The 12,139-nt window shown below is 36.3% G+C and overlaps 1 protein-coding gene and 1 long non-coding RNA gene across 7 annotated transcripts in view; one reads left to right on the plus strand and one right to left on the minus strand.

The window, feature by feature from the left end:
* The window catches only part of LOC132655915 (uncharacterized), a 69,558-nt gene that overhangs the window by 39,592 nt on the left and 17,827 nt on the right, over positions 1-12,139 (plus strand). For 2 of the 6 annotated variants that reach the window (XR_009593872.1, XR_009593873.1), the window contains exon 5: positions 3,343-3,359. The exons of the other annotated variants lie outside the window; for them this stretch is intronic. This is a non-coding gene — a long non-coding RNA (uncharacterized LOC132655915). The remainder of the gene's footprint in view (positions 1-3,342; positions 3,360-12,139) is intronic. 6 annotated transcript variants of the gene reach the window in all.
* Scn9a (sodium voltage-gated channel alpha subunit 9) overlaps positions 1-12,139 on the minus strand; it is a 152,039-nt gene that overhangs the window by 7,295 nt on the left and 132,605 nt on the right. The window contains exons 21-24 of the mRNA XM_060390322.1: positions 11,590-11,712; positions 7,699-7,980; positions 6,961-7,014; positions 4,285-4,422 (exon numbers count right to left, since the gene is read on the minus strand). Coding sequence (XP_060246305.1) covers positions 4,285-4,422; positions 6,961-7,014; positions 7,699-7,980; positions 11,590-11,712 — 597 coding nt within the window. The remainder of the gene's footprint in view (positions 1-4,284; positions 4,423-6,960; positions 7,015-7,698; positions 7,981-11,589; positions 11,713-12,139) is intronic.

Consider the following 12,139-nt stretch of genomic DNA (forward strand, 5'->3'; position numbering starts at 1 on the left):
TAATAGATAGATTAGGAAAACTTAAAGTCATCTTTCATGCTTTGGCTGATGTTTAGGACTCTAATGAGGAGTAGGGTTCCAAAACAACAACTAACATAGTACTAATTTTTCATTATATTTATTTCCTCATGTCACCATCTCATTAATAGAGAAAAAAATTACAGACAATTTTAGAAATGAGCATGCAGTTCTTTATTTCAGCATAGATGTCTATCTCTATTTAAAGGAACTGGATTTTTAATATTCCTCCCCAGTTTCAATATTTATTTATTGGATATCAACAGTATACATGTGAAGTTCAGGTATTAAGGAAGCTCTGAGTGATTGGTCTTGAGGGATCTGGCAGACTACCATATAATGAAACAAAAAGGAATGCAGTCACCAATATTAAACAGAAAAAGAAGCTGATATCATAGTGACATTTTAAACACCTTTTCACCGGACAAGACCAAATCTCAGAAAGGAAGGCTAGAAGCTTTTCTTCTCGATGCTTGCTAACTTCAGAAGGCTTTTTGCAATTTTCACAGAACTGCGAGGACTCTGAACTAGTCTTTGCTATTGGCCCTTTCAAAGTCATAGCATAATATAGAGTAATCTGGGTGGTAGGGATTCATGTCTGAGACTTGAAGCTCCAACTCCTTCCTTAACATGTTGGGTGTTGAAGTTAAGGATGACCTGATTTTGCCTTCCATTTTGTATCCCTGGATTCAGCTCCATTTTGGGCTTTTTCTTATTGGTTAAATGCCTAACAATAGGCATACTTTTTCTTAGATTTTTTTATTCACCCTTCCTAGTTGATCGGCAGTCCTTATGTCATTTTGGTACTCATCTGATGACACAGAGTTTATGCTAATGTCACCAGTGCTTGGTCCTTAGTGCTCACTAGTGGTGACTGACTAGTTTCACAAGTCAGAAACTCAACAGAAGTTGATAGCAGCATGCCAAAAAGAATTTTGAAGTCCCAAATAGTCTTGCAGATGTTGCTTTCCTAGAAAGACATTCTGATTGCAATGTCTTGATCGGTGTGGCAAAACCCAGAGGAAAATTTTGCAATGTTCCCACCCACAACCACCCACTGTTGTGTTTTATGACAGACCATCTAGGCTGTGTGCAAAAGGTCCTCCTAGAAAAGCCATGCAGATATTCCATAGGTCAGGCTGTTCTATCTGAATGCTCATTGGATGTTGAAGCTGTATTGTATATCAGTTAAGACTAGGTCATGAGTTTTATCAAGTCTGATCACTACTGTCCATATGTAAGTTTCTTGATTTCCCCAAAGCTCTGTTATCATATTTTCATAGAGCAAATACACCATTCATTTGCTGAGAGGTCAACTGAAATCATACATGATGAACACTTAGTGTAAAACTAATTAGAAACACTCCTTAAATGGTCTATATAAACTTGAAGTGTTTCAAATTCTGAAACTTGTGAGAATTTGAATTGGCATGATACTCAAAGCAGAGAATTCTATACTTAGCCCAGTGACTTGGGTCTTAGTGAAAATGCAGATACACTTCAAATTTTATACCAAATTACCTTCATCCCATGTGTATAACATGACTACGAAACATAAATGAATGTCTTTTTGTTTAGGATTGGGCATCATAACCCAATATCTCATTATGTATGTTAGTATTTAGAAATCCAAGAAAATATTATATCTGAAACATTTGTGGCTCTCAATTTTTGAATGAAGGATGATTTCATGTAGTTGCTGTTCATCTTTTTCATAAGGATGTAGGTATTAAAAGCAGTTATTGCTACTTTGCATTTACATAGTCACACATCTATAGTCAGCATCTGCGTCTTCCTAGCTTTCCACTCCATAAGTTAAACCTATTCATAACTTACACACTCACCTTCAGTTATAGGCTTATGATTAAAACTAGAGATTGAGATGTCACATGAACGTATTAATGATGAAAAAAAGTACTAACAAAGGTGATGGATTGTTGAGAAAACTGGTAAAATAAGTGTTTATTTCTAAGAAGGGTGGATAGAGTCATAAACTGAAATTAAAATATTTACATTTAAAATATTTAAGAGGCTACATTGAATATGATAACATATAGGATTTGAACCAAATAGACCTTTGTGCTTGTGGTAGTGAATTCTGTGTGCTGCTTCTTCGCGCACATATGTATCTATAGGTGCCAAGCTGCAACCTAAAATCTCTTTTTTCTAGTGATCCTTCTTCTAATTCTCTAAGAGTCTCTTCTCCTGTAGGTGATACCCTAACCAGAGTAACTCATTTAATTGTCAAGAAATCTAAGATGTAGATTCTATTCTCTTGAGATCCACAACAGCCATGTAGACACTTTTATAAAAATGTATTCATTGAATATGTTCCCCTACTAACCATTGTCATGGTAGAATACTTTGATATTCTAAGAGCAGCTCATGTAGCAGAGAAGACAGAGTCTGGACTCACATGGGTTTCCTCAGTCACAGACACTTTTACTAAAGCCCAGTTTCATAATCTGTGGCTGAAGGAACTCTGGGGCTCAGTTTATGACAAAGCTATTCTCTAGGGTTAGACTGTAGCAATGTCACATAACCTGTTTAAAACGCTAACCAGAGACCATTCCTCTAGATCACACACAGGAATCTTATGCAGTATCAGACAAAACAGAATTTCAATGATATCAGTGTGCTGCTTGCATGTTATTCCTTGCTTGGAACACTCAATGGCACATCAGCTCCTATTAAATAATATGTAATAAGGATTTTAAAATGTTTTTCCAAAGCTACAAACATCATGTATTTTTGTTTTTTTGTTTTTTTTATCGTTAACTATAAATTGCATATTAACTGGGTGAGTTGGCATTCATCCTGAATGGCTGCCTCCTTCATTAGGGTTAGGCATACACTTAGGTATTTCTGTTCTACCTCACAAGGATTGTCCATCCTTTGACCTCCCAGTTGCTGCACCGACCTTCAAAGGGCACATCAAATACCACACATAAGTAACTACATAGATTTCCTGGCTGCCCTTGTGCATTTTGGGGAAATTTTCTCATTGTACTTTTCAATATTTCATATATTTAGTTTCTGAAGCTACAGTATAGTTGTTGAACTATAGGAGGTGATTAAATATTTAACAGATAGGAGGTATATTCGTAATTCTATTTAGTCTGTATTACTTATTAGATGTCTGATATACAGTCAAATATTTATCCTGTTGTGTCCTTTCTCTTTTCTACTTTCCTAATTCCTTCCTTCCTTCCTTCCTTCCTTCCTTCCTTCCTTCCTTCCTTCCTTCCTTCCTTCCTTCGTTCCTTCCTTTCTTCCTTCCTTCTTTCCTTCCTTCCTTCCTTTTTATGCTGGAACCAAATACAGAGTTTTGTGCTTCTCAGGTACATCAAATCCCCAATGCCACATCTTCTTTCCTAGGACATTGTAATAACAATAAGTAGAACTATAATAGTTGATTTTATGAGTTGAATTTTATTCCATTTAAATATATATATGGAAATCGTCATTCTTAGCATCCCAGAATGTGATAGTGATTAAAGATACTGTTGTTGCCTATTGTTGTTTAATCAAATGGAGTAGAGCAGGTTCATAACTTGGTATGGCTGGCACTTATTAGAGGAGGACAGAGGGAGAAAAGGATACAAAGATGACTCCTCTCCTAGAGGCCTGGACAAGAGCAGGAATCTGGACAAAACCAAAATCCTCTTTGATTTTGGACTTCTAACTTCTAACACCCAGATGTATGGAGGTATAAATTACTGTTGTCTTAAGTCATACTCTCTGTGGTGTTTTATTATGACAGTCAAAAGAAACTATAGCTGATGTGAGGATTCACGAGCTCAAAAGCTCAGGACAGTGACTGATATGCATACTCAGCAGATCTCACTTTCATTAGCTACATTGTTTCTTATGCTATAACATAAGTGACCAGAGTTTAGCAGCCACATCATAAGTGACTGTCACTTAAGTGCTATCATAAGATACACCACAGGGGGGAAAATGGTTAGCAGGAAAAAACAAAAACAGTTCAGAAATAAATAAATAAAACTACTTTGAACAAACTAGTTCACTGGTTTGAGTTAGTGCAATGTTTGTTCAAGTCCTTTATAGGCAATATCAGAGAAACCAGAATAATAAATATGATGTTTAAAATTACGACACACAAATTTTACACAGCAAAATTGTAAAAGTATACATATGTGCAAATGCATACTTGAGCAATTATTTTTAGAAACAAAATGCAAAATAATTTATATCAAGATAATACTTTTTCAGTACAATGAAGTAAACACTTAAAATACTTATCTTCTTTTTCTGTTGGTTGAAATTATCTATGATAACACCAATGAACAAGTTCAAAGTGAAGAATGAGCCAAAGATGATAAAGATGACAAAATAAATATACATGTAGAGGTTGTATTCGTATTTTGGCTGCTGATTTACCTATAGAAAAAAAAAAGCAATAGCATGTTTACAATAAGATACATTAGTTTTGGTCTCATATGGGTTGACAAGGTAATTCTGACAGTGCTAACCCAGAATAAGTTAGCATTCCAGAAGCACAACTGTTCAGTAATAAGCAAGTGTTTTAGACTCTTACGCTGTAGACACACACTCTCCAAGTGATTTAAAAAGGACCTAATCATACATAGCACTTGATCTCAAACTGACAGGACAAGTCACCAGCTAAATGACTGAAAGCATACCTTCAGTTTCCAAATGAAACTGTGAAAGTGATGATACCAGATTCATGTTCATTTTATTATTTTTCCATTGGTTATAAAAAATGTCTTTTCTGGATTTCACAGGAACAAAAAACTAGATAGTAATCTTTAAAGCTTATTGACAAAGACTTTATTTCAAAGTGTTTCAAAATATAAAACAGTAAAAACTATAAATGATACTAATTTCACATTTATTTTGACCAACTAGTGTTTGCTGCTCATTGGTCATCAAGCCTATTCTAAGTGCTGCCTTGAGGATCCTCACAGCATACCTGTGAGGGAGACACTTTCATGCTGAAAACTTCATGTTTTCAGCAGACTGCTCAGATTTGATTGTAGAATTTTCACAATGTAACAGATCCAGAAATTATATTAGGGTTCACCTCTAAAGTCTATCCTTCCAAGCCCTTGACTACAGTACGATGACAACTTTTCATTGTATTTGTCCATACTCAGGGCACTAGAGAGCTATGATTCAAATTCTTTTTTTTTTCTTTTATTATTATCATTTATTACAATGTATTCAATTTGTATCCTGGTTGTGGCCCCCTCCTTCTTCTCCTCCCAATTCCACCCTCCATGCCTCTTCTCCCCCTATGCCTCTCCCCTAATCCACTGATCAGGGAGGTCCTCCTCACCTTCTATTTGACCCTAGGTCTCATCAGGACTGGCTGCATTGTCTTCCTATGTGGCCTAGCAAGGTTGCACCCACCCCCAGTGGAAGATGATAAGAGAGCCTGTCACTGAGTTCATATCAGAGAAAGCCCCTGCTCCTTCACTAGGGACCCACTTGGATACTGAGTCTATGGGCTACATCTGTGCAGGGGCTCTAGCTTATCTCCATGCATTGTCCTTGGTTGGGATATAAGTCTCTGCAGGGTTCTCAGGGATCAGTTTGTGTGTGTGTGTGTGTGTGTGTGTGTGTGTGTGTGTGTTTAATTTTATTTAGTTTTATTTTTTGCCTCTATTGTTCTCTTCCTGGAGCTCCTTTCCCTTCCAGGTCTTTCTATCTCCCCCTTTTTTCATAAAATTCCATGTCCTCTGTCCAACGTTTGGCTATGATTCTCAGCCTCTGCTTCAATACCTTGATCAGTAGTCTTTCAGAGGCCTTCTGTGGTAGGCTCCTGTCTGTTCCCTGTCTTCTCCTGCTTCCAATGTCTATCGCATTTGTCCTTCTGAATGACAATTGAGCATCTTCCCTAGGGTCCTCCTTGTTGTTTAACTTTTTTAGGTCTATAGGTTTTAATATGTTTATCCTATATTATATGGCTAATATCTACTTATGAGTGAGTATATACCATGTGTGTCTTTTTGCTTCTGTGTTACTTCACTCATGATGATCTTTTCTAGTTCCCACCATTTGCCTGCAAATTTCATGATTTCCTTATTTTTAATAGCTGAGTAATATTCCTTTGTGTAAATGTACCACAATTTCTGTATCCATTCCCCTGTTGAGGAGCATCTAGGTTGTTTGCAGTTTCTGACTATTATGACTAGAGCTGCTATGAACATGCTTGAGCAAATGTCCTTGTTGTGTACTTGAGCATATTTTGGATATATGCCTAGGGGTGGTATAGCTGGATCTTGAGGTAGAACTATTTCTAATTTTCTGAGAAAGCACCACATTGATTTCCAAAGTGGTTGTACAAGTTTACATTCCCACCAGCAATGGAAGACATTCCCCTTTCTCCACATACTCTCCAACATGTGTTGTCACTTGAGTTTTTGATCTTAGCTATTCTGATGGGTGTAAGGTGAAATCTCAGGATTGATTTGATTTACATCTCCCTCATGGCTAGGGATGCTGAAGATTTCTCTAAGTGCTTTAAGTGTTTATCTGTCATTCGAAATCCCTCTATTGAGAATTCTCTCTTTAGCTCTGTACACCACTTTTTAATTGGATTACTTGGTTTGTTGGTGTTTAACTTCTTAAGTTCTTTATGTATTCTGGATACTAGCCCTCTGTCAGATAAAGGATTGGTGAAGACCCTTTCCCAATTTGTAGCTGTCATTTTGTTTTGATGACAGTGTCTTTTGCTTTACAGAAACTTTTCTGTTTCTTGAAGTCCCACTTATTGATTGTTGATTTTAGATCCTATGCTGTTGGTGTTCTGATCAGGAAGCTATCTCCTGTGCCAGTGAGTTCAAGGCTCTTCCCCACTTTTTCTTCTAACAGGTTTAGTGTGTATGATTCAAATTCTAAAGCTAAACTAAAAAAATTACATTTTAAGACAGACTTAGGTTGATCAATACTTACATTAACAGAATCAACTGCTGCATACATAATATCCATCCATCCCTTGAATGTTGCCTATAAATATATTTACAGAAATTGAATGTGAAAAGCAGGCTTTGAAATTACCATACATTTTTGTCTATTTAATCTTACAATACTTACTAGTAACACCAGATTAATTTTGTTCTATTTAAAAATACCAATTTAACATAAAAAAGCTATAATTAAAAAAAACAGGACATACATTTATTTCAGATGTAAAAACCATGTTAAAACTGCCTAAAATGTTTTTATAAAGGACATTCTTTAAGACTTTTTCCTAATTAGGGATTTTCAAATTTTTACAAATTCTTGTATTCTTTGCATACTAACTTTTATTTTCCAAGAGTGGAAGAGAAATTTATCATTAGGACAGAAAACAATTTGTCTCCATTTTTCAAGGCTTCTCTCTGCCTCTAGGAGATTCTCTTCACTCCCTTGTTACATAAACATAGAGGTCCCATGGTGAATACTTGGAGGGTAATTATCTGTTGCAGCGATGGGGGTTCAAGTGAAATCAAACCATGAGTTATGGGTGAATAAATCTAAACTATGAGAAACTCATGCTCTTTAGTCATGCTTACAGGGCATGTGATCTAAGAAAAAAAATAAGTCTATTTGAAAAATTACATAGCATCTTAATTTTTAGTTAGTAGCATATTTAAAGAGAGATTTAGACCTTCTAGCGTGTACCAAGTGTTCAGGAACGGATTCACTTACAACTTGAAGCAGTGACAGGTAACCAAGCCCAACATTATCAAAGTTCACTTTCAGGTTTTTCCACCGCACATTTCCACTGACGTTCATAAGGGCATAACACTCAGAACGGTTCACAACGTGAGATGCAGAGAACCTTGCCCCATCTGTTGTGTTAACACACTCATAGAACTTGCCAGCAAACAGGTTGACTCCCATGATGCTAAATATTAGCCAGAATATAAGACACACGAGAAGCACATTCATGATGGAAGGGATTGCTCCTATGAGTGCGTTGACCACTACCTGATACCCAAGAGAAAGGAAAATCTAGTTAAGATCAGAAAATGTTAGGCAGACATCAATACAGATTTAAGGTGCAAGTCCAAACAACAGACAAGACTATACCAAATAGCTGATATAATGGTCATTATTGTGCCAAGCAATATAAGGTGTGTCATAAGCCCTGTGATTTTTGATTTACTGGTTTCATGATTAAGGCAGTAAAGCTACCAGTTTAAATAGAAGAGTAAATGGCCACGATGATATTGTACTTTAAATAAATGAAAAAAACAAAAAAAAAACCTTTTCAAAAATCCTTATGCTGCTAAGACAAATTCGTAAATCTACAAACTTTATAAAAGCAAGAATCAAACGTGGTAAAATAAATAATGTGTGTATTTACAGTCTCACCGTCCTTGTATCACCAGCATTCAGAAGCTCACTCTCCTATACAGTAAAGTTACTGGTTTGTATTAGGCTGAGTTAAGGTTAGGAGTCTTTTAGTGGCTTGCACTCTTTAGATTGTGATGATTCTACACAATGAAGGCAATTTTCTTAAAGCTGTTTTTCTAACTCTAAAATTAACTCTTATGTAAGTGGTAAGTGCTTGGCCAAATGTAGGCAGTGCTGGCCTCAGCGGAAGCAAACACTGGGTGCAGCTTGCTTTACTGCCTCCTTCATTACTGCTGCTCAGCTTTTCTTTGCTATTGACCCAGCCATTTCACTGCTTTCAGCTTTGCCACATCACACCTTTTGGAGGAGTTATCTCTCCCGAGAGTTTCCTAATTATCTCATTCTTTAAAAACAGGTCTTTCTTTTCACCCTTCAGCCTTAGTTCACATTCGATCACAAATGAGTTATGACTAGTTTGTTAGAAAAGAGCTTAGTGTTCACTTTTTAATTTTCAAATTATTAAGCAGGATTTCAAGACACTTCCAAATGAGGACATATTAGAGATAGGTGTAAATGTGTTTAGCCAGTATGGACATTAAAGCTACCTGTGGTACATAAGTAAAGAGTCCCTTAGAACCTCCTTCACTGCAACTGCCAGTGGACTGATGGTGATTTTTTGACGACTCAACTGTAACAATAAGAATTACTTTGGAGAGATTCCAGGGAAGCATGAGGTGATGACAGGAAAAGCTTCACGGATGTTCTTCATGGCATACTTTATCAGATGTTTCTGTATAGATGGTCTCCATAAAGGATAGGAAGAACAGGCCTGGAGGGGGGTTTATAGTGACCAGCTCCCCATCAGACTTAACTCTCCATCGTTAGTCCATCTGTTCTCCCTTCTGTGCTTATCCCTGACTCACTCACATTGTACCTTATAGTCATTAGCTCCAAAGCCAAACATACTCAGCTCTTTCTATCAAACTTACAGCTCCCACACCTGAAGTGCCTCCTGAGGTTTGGCTTTTGACTTTCCTTGACAATCATGGCTGCTGTTGTTATCACATGGTGAGATCTTCTTAAACTGTCCCAGGCACTCCTGTGTCATTCTTGTAGCATTGTGTGCTAACTATTATAGGATATTCTCAGAATGCTGTTTCCCTGGCCAGGGACAATTCTCTCACTGGTGAGGAGGTACGCTTGATTTACCATTACACTCTTCATTCCCTCGTTTCACCACCACCACCACCACCACCACACAACAGCTGCCATGTGTATTAATAGAGTGATGGGATAGGGAAGGAGCAAAGCCCTGTGGACTCTGAGGAAACTTGCATTCAAATGTCTCACTTGTACTGTTTTCTTTATTCCCAAAAAGTGACTCTGTCACTTGAGGAACTACTTCTCTTTTCAGAGTAAACATAAATAAATATTTGCATTCTCTAAATATATTAAAATATTTTGATTTATATCAACTTATCTTATAAAAATGAACACTAACCATCACTACCACCACCACCACCAAAAACACTGTAAATTGTAGACTTGTTTTTTTTTTACTAAGCAAAAGAAATAGTCTTCTAGGGACAAACATGTTCCCTGTTTGTGAAATTCAATAGATGTTGCTCAAAACCATGGGCCAATCATAAGTATGAATGCAGCAGTCTATTAATGCTCAAAAATTAACTTATAGTTAAGAATCTTCATAGATAGCATCTATGTTCATGAATGGAATAGGAGTTTTGCATTCTCATGGTGTTTGCGTTTTGTTTAAGAGTTCTTTTGAAATAGTGATCTCTCATATACTTGGCAATCATCTACTGAATGCATGGACTAGTTAAGGGTTACAGTGATACTTAAGTCAACAGAGCTAATAATTCAAGGCTGAAATATCAGAACATTTTCTGATATTCAATTGGGGCTGGTTAAATACAGATTTTATTATTCGTCAGGATCTAGAGTGGACCCTGGAGAGGTTTGTGTGTGTTGTGTGTCTGTGCACGCACACACATGCACCAGGCATCAATGAGCCAGGCAAAGCATGTGATCTAACATTGAGCCATCTCTATAGCTTCTTGGAGATGGTGTCTCATTACATGGCATAGACTAGTCTCTAAATAATAACATTCTGTTTTTCAGCTTCTGGAGGTAGCTAGCCAGGCTGAGTTAGAAATCTACATTTCTAAAAAATACCCAAGCAATGCTGACACTTTCTGGATATTCATATATCTAAAGGGAATGAGTCACATTAGTTTCCATTTTACGTTGCTCAGAGATAATCAAGTAGAGAAGCAAATGAGTAAAATATGATAAAAGTTTTTGATATGTGGTCATAGGTAAAAGGATGTTTCTTTATATCTCGTGTTGTGCACACAAGGAAAAGTCAAGTGCAATTTAATGGTAAGAGGTGTTGATAACTACTATACTGAAGTTGGTGAGTGGAAAAATCAAAACAGGAGATAGAAGTACTCCAAGGTGAGAGCCGAGCATAGGCTGAGGAATCAGGCAGCAATCCGAAGAAGACATTCATGAAGAACAGAAGATTGTGCTAAGCAATATAGGCCTTGTCCTCTCTGGATATTATGGAGAAGTTGATGATTTAGTCCGGCCCTTAAAACTAGGTTGGCTGTAGTTATTGTCTGTGTCACTTTGTTTGCATGGATGACTCTCTTTTGTTTCTGTTATGCAGCATAGGGCAGAAGAACTTATCTCTTGAGGCTTAGATTTCTTTAAATGCAATTTTGATATAATTCCACTGATTTTTTGAATCATTCCTTTGAGCATGAAATTAGATATAATGGCTGGTGTCACCTCACTTTCTTATCATATCTTATGTTCCCTGTCTAAGTTTGTTCCTTAATCAAAAATCACTTTGACATCTGATGAAGCAAATTCTTGATGTTTATATGGGAAGTGTCAGGACTAACAGTGATCTCAGCATTAAATTCTAGCAAAGGAAAATCTCCATTATAAAAAGAGAGGCCATTTATTAGGATCCTATGATTTTTCCACCCATATTATATAAAAGAAAAATTATAGTATCATTTATTACTTTTTTATGCAGTAGGTACTCTAGATTTCTGTGTGTACTTATTATATATAAACACATCACATGTCTATGTATATGAACACGTATCTATATTGCGATAGTCTGTCATAACTGTATACCTGTTTTACAACTATTTCAAACTGTAATTAAACTATAAGGATTTCACATTGAAGAATTTAGTACTTTCTTACCCTCATTCCTTCAAATCTAGACAAAGCTCTTAGGGGTCTTAGAGCTCTCAGTGTCCGTAGGGATTTAATGGGACCAAGATCTGAATAACCAAGGGTGTTGGCTACTAAAGTAACCAGAGATACCTGCAAAAAGATGGCATTTTCTGTAACAATTTTAATGAAATAGCAAAACATAGAAATGAAAATTAAATGCTAACTTGCACTAAGAGAAAGCAAGAAGAAGAAGAATGTAAGTTTCTTTATGACATTATCTAGTCAGATCCCTCTCTCTAATAGGTAAGAAAGCAGTTTTTGAAAGAAAATAGGTTTCATGGAAAGTTAACCCAAAGAGGAAATAATGGAAGAAAGAAAGATTACTTACTACAATACCTAAATAGAAACAGCAAACACTGTTTTTGTATTTCATAATTACTGGTTATCTAATTGTTTATTAAATCTAATTTAATATAACATGTAATTATAGCAACCAACAAATTGTCTATTAAAGTGAAACCTACCTAAGTGTGCTTCCAGAGCTGTAATAAAATTATTTTAAAAGCTTAAATAGATC

Source organism: Meriones unguiculatus, chromosome 8, assembly GCF_030254825.1.
Source record: "Meriones unguiculatus strain TT.TT164.6M chromosome 8, Bangor_MerUng_6.1, whole genome shotgun sequence".
Taxonomy (NCBI): domain Eukaryota; kingdom Metazoa; phylum Chordata; class Mammalia; order Rodentia; family Muridae; genus Meriones; species Meriones unguiculatus.